At 43.1% G+C, this 22,764-nt stretch overlaps 1 protein-coding gene across 15 annotated transcripts in view; it reads right to left on the bottom strand.

Annotated features, from left to right (window-relative positions):
* shank3a (SH3 and multiple ankyrin repeat domains 3a) overlaps nt 1-22,764 on the bottom strand; it is a 1,286,992-nt gene that overhangs the window by 1,110,856 nt on the left and 153,372 nt on the right. For all 15 annotated transcript variants that reach the window (XR_010977672.1, XR_010977671.1, XR_010977670.1 and 12 more), the window contains one exon: nt 4,500-4,746. Coding sequence is in view for 12 of the 15 variants with exons in the window: in XM_068059355.1 (XP_067915456.1) it covers nt 4,500-4,746 (247 nt within the window). In the remaining 3 variants the exon portion in view is untranslated. The remainder of the gene's footprint in view (nt 1-4,499; nt 4,747-22,764) is intronic.

The following is a 22,764-nucleotide window of genomic DNA, read 5'->3' as shown; positions in this document are numbered from 1 at the left end:
CCAACATTCCTCCCTCAACCAAAAACAGGTCGACTGAGCGTGGATTTCACTGTTGTTTCTGGGATCTTGTTCTGCACAAAATGGCTGACTTGTTTCCTCACAGAACAACAGTGACTCCAGTTCAAAGTCTATGAGCTGAGTGAGAGGTTAGTGAGAGATGGGATAACAGTGAGACTTAATTCAGAGAACTAACAGATTCACCAGCACTTAATTCTGATTGAGCTTGAGTTACAGAGGCCCCCTTCCTCAGTTTTAGTCAATCACAAGTTGTGCTGACTATGAAGTAGGAAAGAGAGGCCAATTTATGTGAGAGTAAGTTTCAACTGGTTAAGTCCCAGGGATTTTTTAAAAATTCATTCATGGGATGTGGGCATCGCTGGCCAGGCCAGCATTTATTGCCCATCCCTAATTGTACTTGAGAAGGTGGTGGTGAGCTGCCTTCTTGAACCGCTGCAGTCCATGTGGGGTAGGTACACCCACAGTGCTGTTAGGAAGGGAGTTCCAGGATTTTGACCCAGCGGCAGTGAAGGAACAGTGATGTAGTTCCAAGTCAGGATGGTGTCTGGTTTGGAGGGGAACTTGCAGGTGGTGGTGTTCCCATGCATTTGCTGCCCTTGTTCTAGTTGGTCATGGTCGCGGGTTTGGAAGGTGCTGTATAAGGAGCGTTGGTGCGTTGCTGCAGTGCATCTTATGGATGGTACACACTTCTTGCCACTGTGCATCGGTGGTGGAGGGAGTGAATGTTTGTAGATGGGGTGCCAATCAAGCAAGCTGCTTTGTCCTGGATGGTGTTGAGCTTCTTGAGTGTTGTTGGAGCTGCACCCATCCAGGCAAGTGGAGAGCATTCCATCACACTCCTGACTTGTGCCTTGTAGATGGCAGACAGGCTTTGGGGAGTCAGGAGGACAGTTACTCATCGCAGGATTCCTAGCCTCTGACCTGCTCTTGTAGCCACGGTATTATATGGCTACTCCAGTTCAGTTTCTGGTCGTTGGTAGCCCCTAGGATGTTGATAGTGGGGGATTCAGCGATGGTAATGCCATTGAATGTCAAGGGGAGATGGTTGAGATAGTTGAAGCTGTTGGCAGACACTGGACAAGGACTATAGGTTGGGGCACTCAGCAGAGATACCCCTTCCAGAGGGAGTGGGACAGGGTCACACCCCCTCCAAATGGAAAAAGTCTACCGAGGAGGATCAGTGCTGACTGTGTGGCTCCCAGATTCATGATCCTGAACTAAACAAGAAGGAGCCTCCTCCAGTACATTTCCATTAAAATCAAGGACACCTACAGGGTAAACAGCCAAACCAAGACAATCTCAGCTCCAAATTTGTTTTGTTTAAATAAATGAATCCACTACAATGCATGAGGGATCGCCATGGATACCCATGAGTCAGCAGCAATGATGTCACACCTGGATCATCAATATCAAGAGGCTCCCCCTGGTGGTTCAAGGTGTAAGTGAATAATTGCATGGTACAGGAGTCGAGTGGTCATAGTCTTGGACGATGGATTCTGTGTTCAAATCCCACACAGCAAGTTGTGAAATTAAGTTTAATAAATCTGGTACTTGCCAGGAAATGACCATACAAATGTCAGATTGTCAAAACACTCAACTGAAAACCCACATGATTTGGTTCTATCTTCATACCGCTCTGGGTAACTAGGTTTAAATGGAAGAAGGGCCACCGAGGTGATATGCCAAAGAGCTGCCACCATCGATGACACTGATCCCAGTACCTTTCAGATATGAGTGGGGACAGAACTGGGGAGGTATTTAAAAACAAGAATAAGAATTTTAAAACTGAGACTTTGACAGACCTGGAGCCAATGTAAGTCAGTGACCACGGGGGTGAATAGAACTTGGTGCAAGTTAGGATATGAGCATCAGAGTTTTGGTCAAGGTCAAGTTAATGGAGAGTGGAAGATAGGAGGCCAGGAGTGGAATAGTCAAGTATAGAGATAACAAAGGCATACATGATAGGTTAGACAAAAGTAAAGTTCCCTCTACACTGCCCCATCAAACACTCCCATGGCTTTAAAGCATGGGTTAGATAAAGAATAAAGCTCCCTCTACACTGTTACATTAAACACAGGTTAGATGCAGAGTAAGGTTCCCTCTACACTGCCGCAACTCCAACCTCAGACAACCGTTGCCTACACCATTTGCCTTGTGGACTTTAAATATGATTCTGGTCACAGGAGACAGTCATCCTCTCTCCCTGGACAGAATTTGAACACAGTACCAGAGGGTAGGGACCATATTCTTTCTCTATTCAAACCAAATGCATTGTGTGGGGAGGCTAGTTACATATACACAGTGAGTGATTGGACCAATGAAGTGGGTTGGAGAAATTGGTTACTTTGTAATTCCTAACGCCTGGTGTTTCAGTCATCTGATATTGACATACAATACGTAGAAGTGACAACACAGCCACAGGCCATTTGGCCCAACCAGGCCATGACAGTGGTTGCCCGCCACACTAACAAACAGTTCTCATCACATTTACCCGCCCTGTGCTCAGGGCCATAACAGTGCATAGGGGCCATAGGTCCTGTAGCCAGGAGCTGCCTGAACACAGCATACCATAAACATACAGCACACCATCAGCCGTTTCCGTTAATTGCAATCCATAAGTGTACTGTGATTTGAATTTGAGTGCTGGGGAGAAGGAGGGCAGTTGTCATTCCTGATTGAGGCTCACATGCAGTTCCAGTAGTGGAAAAATGTACTGGAGGAACTTCTAGAAGCTTCTGCAGCTTAATGGTTATGAGGGGAGGGGGGGCAGCATCGTGTGGGGATGGGGCCTGAATGTTCTTGGATCCCAGGGCCTGTAGAATTCTTCAGCAACCCTGCCTGTTCCACTATCCCTTCAACCTCTATGTGCCTTGTCCACCTATCCAAACACTTCATGTCTCTGTATGATTCTCCCTATATTGTACCAGAGACACAAGTTGGTGTCAAACAACAGTAAAATAAACAACAATGCAATTTCACCATTTCTACACTTATATCACAAGTAACACAATATTTATGTAGCAAAACATCTCAAGGCACTTAACAGGAACATAATCAGACAAAATCTGACACTGAGCCACATAAGGAGGTCAAACAGGCAGGTTTTAAGGAGGGTCTTATAAGGAAGAGATAGAGGTGGAGAGGTTAGGGAGTGAACTGCAGAGCTTAGGGCCTGGTCAGCTGAAGACAAAGCTGCCAATGGTCGGATGAAGGGAGTGGGGGATACACAAGAGACCAGAATTGGAGAAGCGCAAACATCTCTGAGGATTGTGGGGCTGGAGGAGATTATAGAGATAGGAAGGGTGAAGCTATTTGAACACAAGGATGAGAATTTTAAAATTGAGGCATTACTGAACTAGGAGCTAATGTAGATCAGGGAGCACAGGGATAAAGGGTGAACAAGACTTCACACGAGTGAGGATACAGATAGCAGAATTTTGGATGAGCTCAAGTTTACAGAGGGTGGATGATGGGAGGCTGTCTAAGAGGGCATTGGAATAGTCGAGTCTAGAGCTAACAAAGACATGGATGAGAGTTTCAGCTGAATTGCAAAACCAGATAATTGAAAAAATGAAATCACTGTCTTTAAAGATACAATACCCCACAGCTCCCTCCTCCCCAGAATTAAATAATTATCTCCTTGCAGGTCAGAACTGAAGTAGTGTTCGGAATAGGTTTTGAAGGGCACCGTTAGATGCCACTATCAAACCCTTCCCTGTCAGAACTCAGAGAGAAAATGAGGAGAGGGGTTAAATAAATCACTGACAGGTGGCATGTGGGGAATCATGGTCTTGGTCCCTGCTGTTTAGTCCCCCCGGTAAATCTGAACAACGGATAATTCACAGAATGAAGCACCTAACTGTTGTAAAATGAAATGCAGCTCACTGCAACATGAAGACCACAGCGATATGTTTTAAATAGTTTCTTTGTATATATATATTGCCTTGCAATCCCATGCTCGGACTGTACTGGCCTTGCTTGCATCAGTGGTTATAACATTCTCCCACAGATGTCATGTCACGTCACGTGCGAAAAGCTGCCCAACCAGGGAATTACAAACACAAAGTGACCAGCGCACTAGTTAACACACAGTTTAATAAAGAGGGAAAATCAACTACCTCAGCCCAAGCTACAGTGATGGGAAGCTGTCAGGAACTCCAAAACAAAATGATGGATTACACCTTCCCCACACAAACACAAAAATGATGGAATATTCACAATACAAAGACATCCTTTCCTAGACCTTGCACTCTCTGGGTACAACACAGGTGTTTTGCACACATGCTGTATGTACTCTGTTACATGACAATCCAGCAAGCCAAGGGTTAAACTCCAGCTTCCAGTTCCATGCATGCAGAGCAAACCTGAACGCTACTTTATGTGGCAAGTGCAGTGTGAGACCCACCCCTTCGCCGGAGAAGGTAACTGCATCTCTGTCAATTTCAGGGGACAATTACACATCGAAATCGCACATTACTGACCGTCTGCTCCAGGTCAGGTACCCCAATGCGAATAACTACAGTGCTGGGCGCGGGGTTGTCCATTTGGTGGCCGGCTTTGGCTGCTGTACTCGTCCTGATGGTGTGGTAAATGGTGTCCTCTCTGCTGAAACTCTCCTCCTCTTCACCCTCGCTGCAGTTGCAAGTGTTCTGCTGCTGCTCCTCCTCATGTTTCCTGGCTGTCGGACTGAGAGGCATGCTCCGTGCACTAACCATCGACATCACATCACTGGGGGGAGACAGAGAGAGAAAAAAAGCAGTCAAACCTTTTGGAAACCCGCGCGCACACACTCACACTCAACATACACACACACGCATTCAAGCACACATGCATTTACATGTACACACCCACACTTACATACACCCAAACAATCAGACTCACCGACACACACACTCAGACATACACTTACAAAAACACACACAAACACTTATATACTCATACACACACACTTACATACAACCGAACACTCCAAACATACTCAGAAACACACTTGCATACACCCACTCATTCAAGCACACACATCTGTAAACAGACAGACACCCAAGTATATATACCCACACACTCAGATACACATACTTAGATACACACATGTTCATACATATGAACACACACACAAACATCATCATCTTGCATTTATGTAGCATTTTTAACAGTGAAATTTTAAGGTGCTTTCTCGATGTGAATATCAAACCAAATCTGACAGTGAGACATATAAGGAAACATTACGGCAGGTGATCGAAAACTTGGTCAGAGGTAGGTTTTATGGAACGCCTAGAGAAGAGAGAGGTGGCAAGGCAGAAAGATTTAAGGAAGGAATTCCAGAGCTTAGGGTTTAGGCTGCTGAAGGCATGGCCACCAATACTGCAATCATCAAAATTGGAGATGCTCAAGAGGTCAGAATTTTGCGAACACAGGGATCTCGGAGGTTTGTGTGGCTGGAGGATGTTAGAAATAGTAGGGATGAGGCCATTGAGTGATTTGAAAACAAGGGAGCATACACACACATGTACACACACACATAGAATCATAAAACATTACATCACAGAAGGAGGCCACTTGGCCCATCATGCCTGTGCCAGTTTTTTTTGAAAGAGCTATCCAATTAGTTCCACTTCCCTGCTCTTTTCCCCATAGCTCTGCAATTTCTCCCCATTAAATATTTATCCAATAGTCTTTTGAAAGTTACTATTGAATCTGCTTCCACCACCTTTCTACAGTGCATTCTAGATCACAACATCTTGCTGAGTAAAAAAAAATTCTCATCTCCATTTTGGCCTCTCTTCATTCTTCCTTCCAAAATGTATCACTTGACACTTTTCTCCGCTCAATTTCATCTGCCATTTGTCTGCCCATTGCTCCAGTCTATGTCCTCCTGAGGTCTGTTACTATCCTCCTCACTGTTTACTACTTTTCCAAATTTCAAACTTCACACATAACTCAAAACTATGCCCTATATACCCAAGTCCTGATCTCGGTCATTACTAGACATCAAAAAGAGCCGTGGTCCTAACGCTGACCTCTGGCGGACACCACTGTATGCCTCCCTCCAGTGTGAAAAACAACAGTTTACTGCTACTTAACTGCTCTCTGTCCCTTAGCCGATTTTGTATCCATGCTGCCACTGCCCCTTTAAAATTATGGGCTCCAGTTTTGCTAACATGTCTATTATGTGTTACTTTATCAAATGCCTTAGGAAAGTCCATATACACAGCAAACTCATTACCATGATCAACTGCTCTGTTTGTGTGTGTATATATATATATATATATATGTATATATACACACACACACAACATACATGCATGTACACACACATACATGTATCATTTATATATTCTCACGGACATGTGTGTGTGTGTATATATATATATATATATATATATATACACACACAAAAATATATTAACACACATATATATTTTTACATACACGCACATTCACAAATATATATACACACAGACATTGGAGATTACAAAGCTTTAACTCTTTAATAATACTCGATTACCAGATCTGGTTACTGCTGCAGCAGGAACATGCATTGCAATAAATGCAGTTTTCCACAAAAAACAAATTTTTTATCTTGATCTAACTGTAGCATTTCTTCAATCTTATAGTATAGATTTCCCTGACAAACACAAAACTGAATAATTCATTGCTGTCTGCTGCATGGAGTTATATAAGTACAGTGACGGAATGCGCCCAGATTAGCGATGCTAGCTTCTCGAGCCCCCTGAATGCCCACCTTCATTTATAAGATTTGGGGTCACTGACCCATATGAAAAGAGGGCCAATATATCCACTAACTGCTTATAACACCTGGATTGAGAAATAACTGTACTCAGCACCTCAAAGTATAGCTTGCATTTCACACTACAAGAACAGTCTGGATGAAGAAGGGCTATTTGATCTGATGCTGGCCCACACAGACCAATGGGCTTGGGATTATAGGTGGCATTGTTGTAGATGGGGTGGGCATAGGTGGAGTGAGTTAGCTGTAGGTGGGATGCGTTTAGGAGTGGGTGTAAGTAGGGTGGATGTATGTGGAGAGGGTGTTGGTGGGGTGGGTGTAGGTGGGGTAGGTATTTAATGGGACAGTGTAGAGAGATCTTTACTCTGCACCTAACTCATGCTGTATTTGCCTGGAGGTGTTTGATGGGACTGTGTAGAGGGAGTTTGCTCTATATCTAACCCGTGCTGTACCTGCTCTGGGATTGTCACCTATTTTATAGTAGAATAAGTCACAGGACACAATCTTTTGAACAAATTATTTTATTGCTATAGAATTGAACAGATTTCATCTTCCTTTCATGGGCTGAATTGTATGAGAGGCAATGAGATACTTGTACAGAGCAAGAGACAGCTTCATCAGTCATATAGCAATGAGAGAGATACATGGGAACTGTGAGATTCATAGGAATGGAGATAGAGAGAGAAAGATGGCACAGCATCTTACCCTATAAGATTTATCGAATCATAGAATGGTCATGCACAGAAGGAGGCCACTCAGCCAGTCAAGCCCATGCCAGTTCTCAGCAACAGCAATGTAGCTAGGTCCACTCCTCCACCCTTTCCCCATGGCCCTGCAATTTACTTCTCTTCATGTACTTAGCTAATTCCCTTTTGAAAGTCTTGATTGAATCTGCCTGCACCCCCATTTCAGGCAGTGCATTCCAGATCCTAATCACTTGCTACATAAAAAAGTTTTTGAAATTGCCTTTGGTTCTTTTGCCAATCACTTTAAATTGGTGTCCTCTGGTTCGTGACCCTTCACCAATGGGAACAGTTTATTTCTATCTACTCTGTCTAGACCTCTGGTGATTTTAAACACCTCTATCAAAACTCCTCTCAGCTTTCTCTTCTCTAAGGAGAACAACCCCAGCTTCTCTAATCTATTCACATAACTCCTTCATCCCTGGAACCATTCTAGTGAATCTCTTCTGCACCCTCTCGAAGGCCTTCACATCTTTCCGAACATGTGGTGACCAGAATTGGACACAATACTCCAATTGTAGGCAAACCAGTGTTTTATAGAGGTTCATCATAACTTGCTTTCTTTTGTACTCGTTGCCTATATTTATAAAGTCCAGGATCCCATATACCTTTTTAATTGATTTCTCAACCTGCCCTGCCACCTCCAATAATGTGCACATATATACCTCCAGGTTTTTTGTTCACTTAGAATTTTACCCTTTGGTTTATATTGCTTTTCCTCGTCCTTCTAGCAGAATGTATCACTTTGCACTTCTCTGCATTAAATTTAATCTGTCACATGTCTGCCCATTGCCCCAGCCTGAATATGTCCTTATGACATCTATCACCATCCTCTTCACTGTTCACTACACTTCCAAGTATTGTGTCATTTGCAAATTTTGAAATAGTGCCCTGTACACCCAAGTCATTATCATGCAAAGCAGTGGTCCGAGTATCGACCACTGGATACCTACCTCCAGTCCGAAAACAACCGTTCACCACTATTCTCTGTTTCTTGTCACTTAGCCAATTTCACATCCATGCTACCACTGTCCCACTTATTCCATGGGCTTCAACTTTGCTGATAAGCCTATTATGTGGCACTTTATAAAACGCCTTTTGGAAGTCCATATTCACCACCTCAACCGCATTGCCTTCATTAAGTTAAACACGATTTGCCTTTAACAAATCAATGTTGGTTTTGCTTAATTAATCCACACTTGTCCAAGCGACTGTTAACTTTGTGCCAGATTATCATTTCTAAAAGCTTTCACACCACCAAAATAAAACTGACTAACCTGTGGTTGCTGTTTATCCTTACACCCTTTTTTTGAACAAGGGTTTAACATTTGCAATTCTCCAGTCTACTGGTACCACTTCCATATCTTAAGAGGATTGGAAGCTTATGGGGAGGACCTCTGCAATTACTTTATTTAAAATTTACTTCACTCAATAACCTTGAATGCATCCCATCCTCCAGCTGGTGACTTAGCAACTTTAAGTACAGCCAACTTTTATAGTACCTCGTCTTTATCAATTTTTAGCCTATCCAGTATCTCAACTACCTCCCCTTTTGCTGCAACCTTGGCAGTCTCTTTTTCCTTGGTATAAACAGATGCAAAGTACTCATTTAGTACCTCAACCATGCCCACTGCCTCATGCTTGGGTCTCCTTTTTGGTCCCTAATCGGCCCCACCCCTCCTCTTACTATCCATCTACTATTTATATGCCTATAGAAGACATTCTCTTTTGTTAGCTGCCAGTCTATCTAGGCCCCTCATAATTTTATACACCTCAAATAAATCTCCCCTCAGCCTCCTCTGTTCCAAAGAAAACGACGCCAGCCTATCGAATCTTTTACTCATTGTTAAAATTCTGCAGTCCTGGCACAATTCTTGTAAATATCCTTTCTACCCTCTCCAGTGCAGTTACATCATTCCTGTAATGCGGTGACCAGAACTGCACGCAGTAGTTTGGCTACAGCTAGGGTAATGCTTTACACAATTCTAGCATAACCTCCCTGTTCTTATATTCTATGCCTCAGCTAATAAATGAAAGTATTCCATGTGCCTTCTTAACCAATTTACCTACCTGTCCTCCTGATACCTTCAAGGATCTGTGGGACGTGCACTCCAAGGTCTCTCTGCTTGTCTACACTTTTCAGTATCCTACCATTTAATGTGTATTCTCTTGCTTTGCTTACCCTCCCCAAATGCATTACCTCACACTTCCCTGGATTGACTTCCAATTGCCACTTTCCTGCCCACCTGACCAGATGGTTGTGATTCTTTTTGCTCAAAAATAGCTTTCTATATATTAAATTCTCAGCAGTGGCCAGCTTGTATTGTCATTAATTTAAAGGGGTAATGTTTGTGTAAGGAATGCAGGGGGTTTTCCATCAATGGTCAATGTTTATACAGAGGATTCTGGGTCATCTCTTAGAGTGTAGGGGATTCTGTTACAGAATGGCCCCAGTGAATGGGGAAGGGGTTACACTGACCCCCATTAAATGGGAATTTTGTTACACACTGACCCCAGTGAATGGGGATTCGGTTACACACTGACCCCAGTGAATGGGGAATTCTGTTACACACTGACGCCCCCCAGTGAATGGGAACACAGTCGATGCCAATTATTTTCTTTTTTTTTTTAGTTGATGCCACTATATAACGCCACACAATACTACCAATTTGATTCTACACTATTAGATAATTTAGTTACAATTTATATGTTTAATGTCAATGTTTTATTTTCCTTCAGCAATTAAACAGTTCATGTGAATGAAAAACCTGTTAAGGCAAGGATGAATTTCAATGAGAGTGTTAGTTAACTAGGGGAATGGGCTTTGATGAGAAAGTTAACGTACTAGGGGGATTGGATTTGATTAGAGAGTAAAGGTACTCAAATGACTGGATTTAATTAGAGCGTTAGGGTACTAGAGGGATAGGATTTGATGTGAGAGTTAGTGTACTAGATGGGTGTGATTTGATGGGAGAGTTAGGGTATGAGAGGGGTGGGTTTTGATGGGCGAGATAGGGTAAAGGAGAGATCAGCTTAATTAGGCCAAACATTTCATAGATTCATCAACTACCACTGCAGATGAGAATTGTTCTTTTGAAGGTCTTCACCTGAAACATGAACTTACTACCTTTTCTCTGTACAATTGCAGCATTTATTGCATTTTCGTCTTTCTTTTACCAATGGAAGAAATCAGAGAAATTTAAGTATAGGAGTCCATTCAGCCCATCGGCCTGTGCCTGTGTTAGCCCAATCTAGGGATGCCTATTCCAATTCTATCCCATGCCCTTTCATCAAACCCTTTAATATTTTCCCTTGAGGTGTTTCTCTAGTTGCCTTAAAAGCTGCAACTGACTGGGCTCCAACAGCCCCTTGTGGATTGGATTTCATATTGTAATAACTCTTAACACAAAGAGTTACACAGATCTAAGGGTGCAGATACCTAGATCTAGGGGTACAGGTACACTGAATCCTGTGCTTGTACACCTAGTTCTGTGCACCTGTAGCAATGGATGTGTACCTGTACCCTAGATCTATGCTCCTGTACCTTAGATCTGTACCCAAGGACTGCCTATTCCTTCACTCTATTGAAAGTTTAACCACAGGATATGCTTCCATTGTTTGTATGTAAGGCTGAGGTGTGTGCTCCCTATGTGAGGACGAGGTGTGGATTTCCTATGTGATAGTGAGGTGTGGGGTCCTTAAGTGAGAACATGGGATCCCTATGTGAGTGTGATTTGCTGGGTTCCCATGTGGGGGTGAGATGCGAGGTACCTTTCTAAGGATGAGGTGTTGGTCCCTGTGAGAGGCTGGCATATGGGATCCCTATGTGAGGAGCAGATGTGAGGTCCCTATGTGAGGGTGAGACGCGGGGTCCCTATGTAAATACGGCATGTGGAGTCCCTATATCAGGGTGAGATGTAGGGTACCTGAGGAAGTGTTGTGGGGTCCCTATGTGAGGCTGGCATGTGGGATCCCCATGTGAGGGTGAGGCGTAGTGTCCCTATCTGAGAATGAGGTATGGGGTCCCAATGTAGGGGTGAGGTGTGGCGACCCTATGTGAGGTTGGAATAGGCACCACTACCTGTCAGGGGGCACAACTCACATTCTCTGAACTTCCAAGTCAGCTAATGGATTAGATGAGCAGGTATAGGTTCTGATATGCATTGAATATAATTGTCTTCCTGCGAACCCATTACCTCGTATTCTGCATTGCAAAAACATTGTACTTTGCATTTGATGAAGTCTGAATTCTCCAGGGAGTTTGGTACAATATAGCTTCTCATCTGTATTCATCCATCATCAATATTACTTTAAGTTCAAAACTTCATGCGCATTTTATCTACCTGGAGTGGTGAAAAAGGAATTCATATTTATTTTTGTTCGCTGGGACATGTTGAACAAATCCAGGCTTTAATGTTTCAGTATCAGGGAGAAGTCTCTGTCAAGGACGTTTTGAGGCCAATTGATTTGTAAGATAGTTGGCCCAAGTGGATTAGACTCTATCCTTTCAAATTCAACTCCAGTTTCAAATCCAACCTGACGTGATGACTATATCCACCTGCAGGCCCGGATTTCAATCACTGCGGTCTTGGGATTTTGATAACGGCCATAATACAGGTAGCAAAAGCGTCCAATATAGTGGGCAGTGTGCACATTCTGAGCTGGAAGAACGCCACCCACCATATTGTTATACAAGAGTCAAAAGGGGTGTCCAGGGTCTGTGCCTGAAACAGACTGCGTTCAGGAAAGAAAGATCCTGTTGGTACCAATTTACTTTTCACTACTTGGTACTGATTACACTTTTATTTGCTGTCAAATACCAGCCACAAATATCAGAGAGAGATGCGGCAGATGGTTAATCAATTACTTTAATCATCAGCACCAGAATGAGGAATGAAGAAAAACAACAGGCCCCTCGATTCCCGTCTGCACCCAGCTTTGCTCTTGCTAATGGCTTCAAACATCTCATCTATTCTCTCATTCCCTCCTGCCTAAGAACTACTGACAATGACCATTTCAAAATGCTATTTACCTGCACAGCAGCAAGCGGAGAGCATCAACAAATTTTTTTTTTTTTCATTTGTTCATGGGCTATGGGCATTGCTGGCAAGGCAGGCAGTTGTTGCCCATCCCTAATTGTCCTCGAGAAGGTGGTAGTGAGCCAGCTTCTTGAAATGCTCCAGTCCATGTAGTGTAGGTACACCTGCAGTGCTGTTTGGGAGGGAGTTTCATGATTTTGCCCCAGCCAGTGAAGACGCAGCAATATAGTTCCAAGTCAGGATGATGTGTGACTTTTTTACGCGGTGAGTGGTAATGACCTGGAACTCGCTGCCTACGAGAGTGGTGGAAGTGGAAACAATGATTTCAAAAGGAAATTGGATCGGCACTTGAGGGAAATAAACTTGCAGGGCTGCAGGGATGGGGTGGGGGAATGGGACTGACTGGTTTGCTCTACTGAAAACCAGCATGGACTCAATGGGCTGAATGACCTCCTTCTGTGTCGTTATGACTCTATGACTCAGAGGGGAACTTGCAGGTGCTGCTGTTCCCAGGCATCTGCTGCCCTTGTTCTGCTAGATGGTAGAAGTCTCAGGTTTGGAACGTGCTGCCTAACAGCCCTTGGCAAGTTGCTGCGGTGCATCTTGTGGATGGCACACACTGCTGTCACTGTGCGCCAGTGGTGGAGGGAACGAATGTTGAAGGTAGTGCATGGGGTCCTGGTCAAGTGGGCTGCTTTGTCCTGGATGGTGTTGAGCTTCTTGAGTGGTTTTGGAGCTGCACCCGTCCAGGCAAGTGGAGAGTATTCCATCACACACCTGACTTGTACCTTTCAGATGGTGGACAGGCTTTCTTGAGGCAGGATATGAGTTACTCGCCACTGAATTCACAGCCTCTGTCCTGCCTTTGTAACTACAGTATTTATATGGCTGGTCCAGTTAAAGTTTCTGGTCAATGGTAACCCCCAGGATTCAATGATGGTAATGCCATTGAATGTCAAGGGAGATTGTTAGATTATCTCTTATTGACCTCATGTTGGAGGGAATGTCATTGATGAAGCAGCTGAAGCTGGTTGGGCCTAGGGCACTACACTGAGGAACTCCTGCAGAAATGTCCTGGGGCTTAGATAATTAATTTCCAACAGCCACAATCATCTTCCTTTGTGCTAGGTATTACTCCAACCAGTGGAGAGTTTTCCTCCAATTCCCATTGACTCCAATTTTGCTAGGGATCCTTGATGCCACACTCAGTCAACTGCTGTTCTGATGTCAAGTGCAGTCACTATCACCTCACCTCTGGAATTCAGCTCTTTCATCCATGTTTGGACCAAAGCTGTGATGAGGTCTGGAACTGAGTGGCCCTGGCAGAACCCAAACTGAGCATCGATAAGCAGGTTATTGCTCAATAAGTGCCACCTGACAGCACTGTTGATGACACCTTCCATCACTTTGCTTATGATTGTGAGTTAGCTGATGGGTTGGTAATTGGCCGGATTGCATTTTTCCTGTTTTTTTATAGACAGGACATACCTGGGCAATTTTACACATTGTCGGTTGATGCCAGTGTTGTAGCTGCACTGGAACAGGTTGGCTAGGGGTGCAGTTAGTTCAAGTCTTCAGTACTATAGCTGGGATGGTGTCAGAGTGCCATCGTCTTTGCTGTATTCAGTGCCTTCAGCCTTTCTTGATAGCATGTGCAGTGAATCAAATGGCTCAACACTGGCACCTGTGATGCTGGGGACCTCAGGAGGAAGCTGAGATGGATCATCTAGTTAGTACTTCTGACTCTAGATGGTTGCAAATGCTTCAGATTGTCTTTTGCACTGATGTGCTGGGCTCCCCCATCATTGAAGATGGAGATGTTTATGAAGCATCCTCTTCCCGTTAGTTGTTTAATAATCCACCACCATTCACCACTGGATGTGTCAAGTCTGCAGAGCTTTGTTGTGATCTGTTGGTTGTTGAATCGCTTAACTCTATCTATTGCATGCTGTCTAGCATGCATGTAGTCCTGAGTTGTAGCTTCACCAGATTGGCATCTCATTTTTATGTAAGCCTGGTGTTGCTCCTGACATACTCTCCCACACTTCCCATTGAACCAGGGTTGGTCCCCTGGCTAGATGGTAATGGTAGAGTGAGGGATACCTGACTGTTATTAGGAACAGGAACTTGCAGTACACTCAACTAGTCCACCATCTCACCTTCTCTCCTCATTCCTCAACTCCACCTACCCACCTTCTGTCTACATTCTGCAGCCTCATCTTCCAAGCTTCTTTCCACATCTTTCAACCGCACCTACCCACCTTCTCCCCATATCCCTCAACTCCACCCAGTCACATACAAACACAGCTCATGCATAGGCATACTCACACATGCACACACCCACGTGTGCACACACACACTGCTTATGATGGAAGTGTATTTCAGTTAGATAATGGTAATTACTGCTGTGATCAACTCCTCAGATACTGAAGCAGTCGTGTCCACATGCAGCAAGATCTGGACAACATTCAGGGCTGATAAGTGGCAAGTAACATTCATGCCACACAAATGCCAGGCAATGGCCATCTCCAACAAGAGAGAATCTAACCATCTCCCCCTTGACATTCAACGGCATTATCATCGCTGAATCCCCAACTATCAACATCCTGGGGGTTACCATTCACCAGAAACTGAACTGGATCAGCCATTAAATACTGTGGTTACCACAGCAGGTCAGAGGCTGGGATTTCTGCGGTGAGTAACTCACCTCCTGACTCCCCAATGCCTGTCCACCATCTACAAGGCACAAGTCAGGAATGTGATGGAATACTCTCCACTTGACTGGTGAATTTGGCTCCAACAGCACTTAGGAAGCTCAACACCATCCAAGACAAAGCAGCCCACGTGATCGGCACCCCATCCACCCACCTTAAACATTCACTCTATCCACCACCAACACACAGTGGCTGCAGAGTGTACCATATACAAGACGTATTGCAGCAACTTACCACGCCTCCTTCAACAGCACTTTCCAAACACATGACCTCTTCCACCTAGAAGGACAAGGGCAGCAGAAGCATGGGAACACCACTATCTGCAATTTCTCCTCCAAGCCATGCACCATCCTAACTTGGAAATATATCGCCGTTTCTTCACTATCGCTGGATCAAATTTCTGGAACTCTCTCCCTAATAGCATGTGGATGTACCTACACCAGATGGACTGCAGCGGTTCAAGAAGGCAGCTCACCACCACCTTCTCAAGGGCAATTAGGGATGGGCAACAAATGCTGGCCTTGCCAACGATGCCCATACCTCATGAAATGAATAAAAAAAAGATCAGCAGTGATTTGAGGTGGTCTCATCCCCCAACACCAATTGTTAAAACCCCATAGATGACCTTGAGCCACACCATCTATCAATTAACAAAGATTTTACTAATCCTACCAATAACCCATCACTGAGAGTGTTGAGACCCCATTAATGAGGACTGAGATAAATGAATGAAGTTCCCCACTTATGTGACAAATAATGCCTCATTAGTTAATATCCTATTCATAAAACTAGTAAGATCACTTTAAAGACCTTTAGAACTGTCCCATTAATAAGGCCTATGATAGAATCCCCAATAATCCCCTACTGAGATATTTAAGATTGCATAATGAGACCCCTAATTAATTCCCTATCAATAGCATCATTAAGTAATGCTGCACTAAAAAAAACCCAAGGCCCTCACAAATTACCCTCCCTCGAGAAAACCACGATGGCCTCATTAATCACAAAAGGGATCTAACTGCAAAAAGGAATGTGAAGGCACCTTTTTGAGATTATTTTAAGTATGCTGATTCAGTCTGTGCCCCATGGCACTCATACAATTCCTATCCAATACTCGCTGAGGTGGTCTGTCCCACAACAGGGGAATTGGCCCATGTCAGATAATCAATAACTCTAGATTTATTTCAGTAAAATTTCATAGAAAGGCAGCCAAGAGCATGCAACACAGCCCTTAAATGGGGTTTACTAACATTCACTGTTTCATTGGCATCTTTGTTGCAAATTATCTCCCAGTGTGAACTCTCTATTCAGTTGGACACACTTTTGTTTTCCATGGCACGCTCTGTGCATTTACTTTGCCCAAACAGTATCATCATGCTCACACACTTTTCAGGAAGAAATGTCTCTTGGTTTCACACCTTTACTACTTCCTTGAATGGCAATGAGGGTCCTGTCAAGCTATTGAACTCACTTCCATTGTCTTGACTCAAGGCTTTGGACACTCTAGTGTCCAATTCCTACAGCACGGCTCAATATCCAGGTGTCTGAGGTGACATGCAGTGCTCTACTCGGGTTGTTTTTTCTGGAATTTAGAAGGTTATGGCATGATTTGATCAAGGTTTTCAAGATATTAACAGAAACTGATAGGGTTGATCAAGAGAAACTATTTCCACTGGTTGGGGAGTCTAGGACTAGAGGACATAACCTCAAAATTAGAGCCTGGCCTTTCTGGGCCCGTGTTAGGGACATTTTTACACACAAAGGATGGTGGAAATTTGAAATTCTCTTCTGCCAGTGGCAGTTGATGCTAGATCACTGTTAATATTAAATCTGTGATTGATAGATTTTGTTAACCAAAGGCATTAAGGGATATGGAGCAAAGTTAGTTCTATGGAGTTGGGTTACAGATCAGTCATGATCTCACTGAATGGGGAACAGGCTCAAGGGGCTAAATGGCCGATTCATGTTCCAATGAGCCCCTTGTTCACCATATGATGATCTCACTGTTCATTATCGATTAATCCCTGATCCATATCCTAATGCCCTTATTAGCTATCGGTTAATCACTATCCAGTGGTCCCTGATTACTATACGACAATCATCGATCTTTATTTGGTAGTACTTGATCACTATCTGGTGGTACCTGATCACAATCTGCTGGCTCCTGATCACTGTCCAGTGCTACCTGATCATTATCAGATGATCCTTGATTACTATCCAATGATCAACATCTAGTGGTTCCTGATCACTCTCTGGTGATCTCTGATCACTATCCAACTGTACAGTATCTCAAAACGAGCAAAGCTTTTTGAAGAGGTGCTGAGGAAATTTTCCAGTTGTGGAGGATCTGTGAGTTACCCATGTGCTTAAACCATCAGCAGAGAAACAGGTCTGGAAAAAGCTTTCTCGAAAGCTGCTTATTGGTCCCTAAACAGCTTCAAACCGAAGTCATGCGAGAAGCCACAAAGCAGGTTACTATGCTTGAGATCTCTGAGCAAGTTTCATTCAGTAAATCTCCCAGAAAACTGTCACAACATTGAGAATAAAAGAGTTTAATTAATGAAATATTGAAAATTCAGCATAGGTGTATGAAGTAACACACAGCTGGGCAATCTATGATTCTAATTCGCACCAAGTCCCGTTCACCCACCATCCCTGTGCTCGCTGACTGATGTTGGCTCCTGGCCGATAACATGTTAATTTTAAAATTCTTATCCTTGTTTTCAAATTCCTAAATGACCTCACCCCTCCCTATCTGAAACTTCCTCTGGCCCTACAAACCTTCGAAATCTCCGTGCTTTTCCAACTCTAGCCTCTTGAGCAACCCAATTTTAACTGCTCCACCATTGGTGGCCATGCCTTCAGATGCCTAGGCCCTAAGCTTTGGAATTTCCAACCTAAACCTCTCCACTTCTCTGCCTCTCTTTCCCCCTTTAACACACTCCTTAAAATCCACCTCTTTCACCAAGCTTTTGGTCACCTGTCCTAATATCTTGTTATGTAGTTTACTGTCAAATGTTGATTGATAACGGTTTTGTAAAGCACCTTGTGACATTTTACTACGTTAAAGCAAAGTTATTCAAACTTGCTTTACTTAATATCTAAAGTCATATTTAAAACCCCACAAGCCTGACTCCCAATTTTAAATTCTACTCTAATCTTATTAATAACATATTTCTCAAATTCCACAGTAACACAAGAAAAGAAGAACACAAGAAATAACAGCAGCAGTAGACCATATGGCACATCGAGCCTGCTCCGCCATTCAGTACAATTGTGGCTGATCTTAGCCTTCAACTCCACTTTCTTGTCCACTCGCCATATCCCTTGATTCCCTGAGATACCAAAAATCTGTCAACAAGCAGAGTCAACATGGTTTTAAGAAAGGGAAATCATGTTTGACAAATTTGTTAGAGTTCTTTGAGGATATAACAAGCAGAGTGGATAAATGTGAACCAGTAGATGTTGTGTATTTGGATTTTCAGAAGGCATTTGAGAAGGTGCCACATAAAAAGTTATTGCACAAAATAGGAGCTCAGGGCATTGGGGGTAATGTATTGGCATGGATTGAGGATTGGCTAACACACAGAAGGCAGAGAGACAGGAACAATGGGTCTTTTTCAGGTTGGAAAGCCGTAACTAGTGGAGTGCCACAAGGATCAGTCCTAGGGCCTCAGCTATTTACTATCTACATTAATGACTTAGAGGAAGGGACAGAGTGTAGTGTATCCAAATTTGCTGACGATACAAAAATAGGAGGGAAGGCATGTTGTGATGAGGACACAAAGAATCTGCAAAGGGATATAGATAGGTTAAGTGAGTGGGCAAAAATTTGGCAGATGGTGTTCAATGTGGGAAAGTGTGAGGTAATCCACTTTGGTAGGAAGAATAAAAAGGCATATTATTTAGATGGAGAAAGACTACAAAATACTGCAGTACAGAGGGATCTGGGTGTTCTTGTGCTGAAACACAAAAGGTTAGCATGCAGCAAGTAATTAGGAAGGCAAGTGGAATTTTGGCCTTTATTGCTAGAGGGTTAGAGTGTTGGTGAGGCCATACCTGGAGTATTGCATGCAGTTTCGGTCCCCGTATTTAAAGAAGGATATAATAGCATTGGAGGCAGTTCAGAAAAGGTTCACTAGGCTGATCCCTGGGATGAAGGGGCTATCTTATCTAGAACGGCTAAACAGGTTATGCCTTTAGTCATTGGAATTTAGAAGAATTAGCAGTGATCTTATAGAAACATATAAAGATTTTAAGGGGGCTCGACAGGGTAGATGTTGAGAAGATGTTTCCACTAGTGGGGGAAATCTCGAACTAGGGGACATAATTACAGAATAAGGGGGCGCACATTTAAAACTGAGATGCGAAGGAATTTCTTCTCTCAGAGGGTGGTGAATCTCTGGAATTCTCTGCCTCAGAGAGTTGTGGAGGCTAGGTCACTAAATGTATCTAAGGAGGAGGTAGATAGATTTTTGAAATTTCGGGGAGTCGAGGGTTAGGCAGAGCAGGCCCAAAAGAGAAGTTGAGGACGGGGACAGATCAGCCATGATCTTATTGAATGGAGGGGCAGGCTTGAGGGGCTGAATGGCCTACTCCTGCTCCTATTTCTTATGTTCTTATGTTATGTCTATCCCAGCCTTAAATGTATAAAACGAAGCAGCGTCCAGAATTCTCTGGGGTAGAGAATTCCAAAGATTCACAAACCTTTGAGTGAAGTAATTTCTCCTCATCTCAGTCCGAAACGATGGGCACTTATCCTGAGACTGTACCCCCGTGTTTTACATTCCTCGACCAGTGAAAACATCTCTCAGTGTCTACCCTATCCAGCCCCTTCAGAATTTTGTACGTTTCAGTGAGATCGCCTCTCATTCTTCTAAACTCCAAAGAAGATAGTTCCAATTTACTCAGCCTCTCATCATAAACAACACCCTCATCCCAGGGACCAATTTAGTGAACCTTTGCTGTACTGCCTCCAATGAAAGTATATCCTTTCTTAAATGTGGAGATCAAAAGTGCACACAGTACTCCAGATGTGGTCTCACCAAAACCCTATACAATTGTAGCAAGACATCTTTATTCCTGTACTCCGATCCCCTTGCAATAAAGGCCATCATGCCATTTGCCTTTCTAATTGTTTGCTGTACCTGCACGCTAACTTTTTGCATTCCTTGTACAAGCACACCCGAGTCTCTTTGAACAGCAACACTTATAAGTTTCACACCTTTTAAAAAATATTTGGCTTTTCTATTCTTACAACCAAAATGAATAACTTCATACTTCGCTACATTATACTCCATCTGCCATCTTGTTGCCCACTCACTTAACCTGTCTATATTATTTGCAGCCTCTGTTTCCTCCCCACAGCTTACCTTTCCACCTATCTTTGTATCATCAGCATACTTAGATACATTACTCTCTGTCTCTTCATCTAACTCATTAATATAGATTGTAAATAGCTGAGACCCTAGCACTGATCCTTGCAGCACTCCAGTATTCACTGCCTGCCGACTTGAAAATGCCCCATTTATGCCCATTCTTTACTTTCTGTCCATTAACCAATCATCTATCCATGCTAATATATTACCCCAAACTCCATGAGCCCTTATCTTGCCTATTAATGTTTTGTGTGGCACCTTATGAAATGTCTTTTGGAAGTCCAGGTATACTACATCTACTGGTTCCCCATTATCTACCCTACTAGTTACATCCTCAAAAAACTCTAATAAATTTGTCAAACAGGATTTCCCTTTAGTAAACCATGTTACTTGTTCTAATCATACTCTGCTTTTCTAAGTCCATTGTTAAGACTTCCTTAATAATAGATTACAGCATTTTCCCAAAGACTAATGTCAGGCTAACTGGCCTGTAGTTCCCCGTTTTCCCTCTCCTTCCTTTCTTGAAAAGCAGTATAACATTTTCCAACTTCCAATTTGATGGGACTGTTCCCAAATCTAAGGAATCTTGGAAAATTATAGTTAGCGTATCCATTATCTCGACAGCAATCTCTTTTAGAACCCTAGGGTGTAGACCCTCAGGTCCCGGGGATTTGTTGGATTTAAGTCCCTTAAGTTTCTCCAATACCTTTTCTCTGCTGATATGAATTTCCTTAATTTCCTCACTCTTTTAGCCCCTAGGTTACTGTCTATTTCTGGTATGAAACTTATGTCTTCTACCAAGAAGACAGACACAAAATATTTGTTCAATGCCTCTGCCATTTCCTCATTCTCCATGATAATTTCTCCTGTCTTTGCTTCCAAGGGACCAATGTTTACTTTAGCTACTTTATATTTCTGTTTAGTTTACTCCCATTCTATTTTTTCCCCTTTTTATCAACTTTTTGGTGGCCCTTTGCTGGCTTCTAAAACACTCCCAATCCTCAGACTTGTTACTGGTTTTTGCAACAATGTAAACCTCTTCTTTTAATCTAATACTTTCCTTAACTTCCTGTGTGAGCCACGGATGGGTCTTTCCTGCTGAGTTTTTGTTTTTCTATGGAATGTATTTTTGCTGAACATTTTGAATTGCTTCTTGAAATGTTTCCCACTGTTCATTTACCGCCATACCTTTTGGTCTATTTACCAAATTAACCATAGCCAGTTCTCCTCTCATACCTATGTAATAGGCTTTAAGATTCTTATTTGTGATTGGAGCATGTCACTTTCAAATTTAACATGGAATTCAATGGTATTGTGACCACTACTTGCCAGTGGATTTTTTTACTATGACTATGACAAATTAACCCTGCTTCATTACGCAATACTAGATTTAAGATAGCTTTATCCCTAGTCAGTTCCACAACCTATTGCTCCAAGAAACTGTCACAAAAACATTCTGCAAACTCATCTTCTAAACCACTCTTTCCAACTTCATTGTCCCAGTCCATATGAAGATTAAAGTATCCCCACAATTATTAAATTGCCGACAACACCTCATAAGTAATCGTAAGGAAAGTAATTAAGGAATTAAGGAAAGTAATTAAGGAAAATCCCAAGGCTTTTTATACATATATAAAGAGCAAGAGGGTAACCAGGGAAAGGGTTGGCCCACTCAAGGACAGAGATGGGAATCTATGCGTGGAGCCAGAGGAAATGGGTGAGGTGCTAAATGAGTACTTTGCATCAGTATTCACCAAGGAGAAGGACTTGGTGGATGATGAGTCTAGGGAAGGGAGTGCAGATAGTCTCAGTCATCTCATTATCAAAAAGGAGGAGGTGTTGGGTGTCTTGCAAAGCATTAAGGTAGATAAGTCCCCAGGGCCTGATGGGATCTACCCTAGAATACTGAGGGAGGCAAGGGAAGAAATTGCTGGGGCCTTGACAGAAATCTTTGCACCCTCATTGGCTACAGGTGAGGTCCAAGAGGACTGGAGAATAGCCAATGTTGTTCCTTTGTTTAAGAAGGGTGGTAAGGATAATCCAGGAAATTATAGGCCGGTGAGCCTTACGTCAATGGTAGGGAAACTATGAGAGAGGATTCTTTGGGACAGGATTTACTCCCAT

Source organism: Heterodontus francisci, chromosome 27, assembly GCF_036365525.1.
Source record: "Heterodontus francisci isolate sHetFra1 chromosome 27, sHetFra1.hap1, whole genome shotgun sequence".
NCBI lineage: Eukaryota > Metazoa > Chordata > Chondrichthyes > Heterodontiformes > Heterodontidae > Heterodontus > Heterodontus francisci.
The sequence above is the reverse complement of the archived record's forward strand: the minus strand, read 5'-3'. Positions and strand labels throughout refer to the sequence as shown.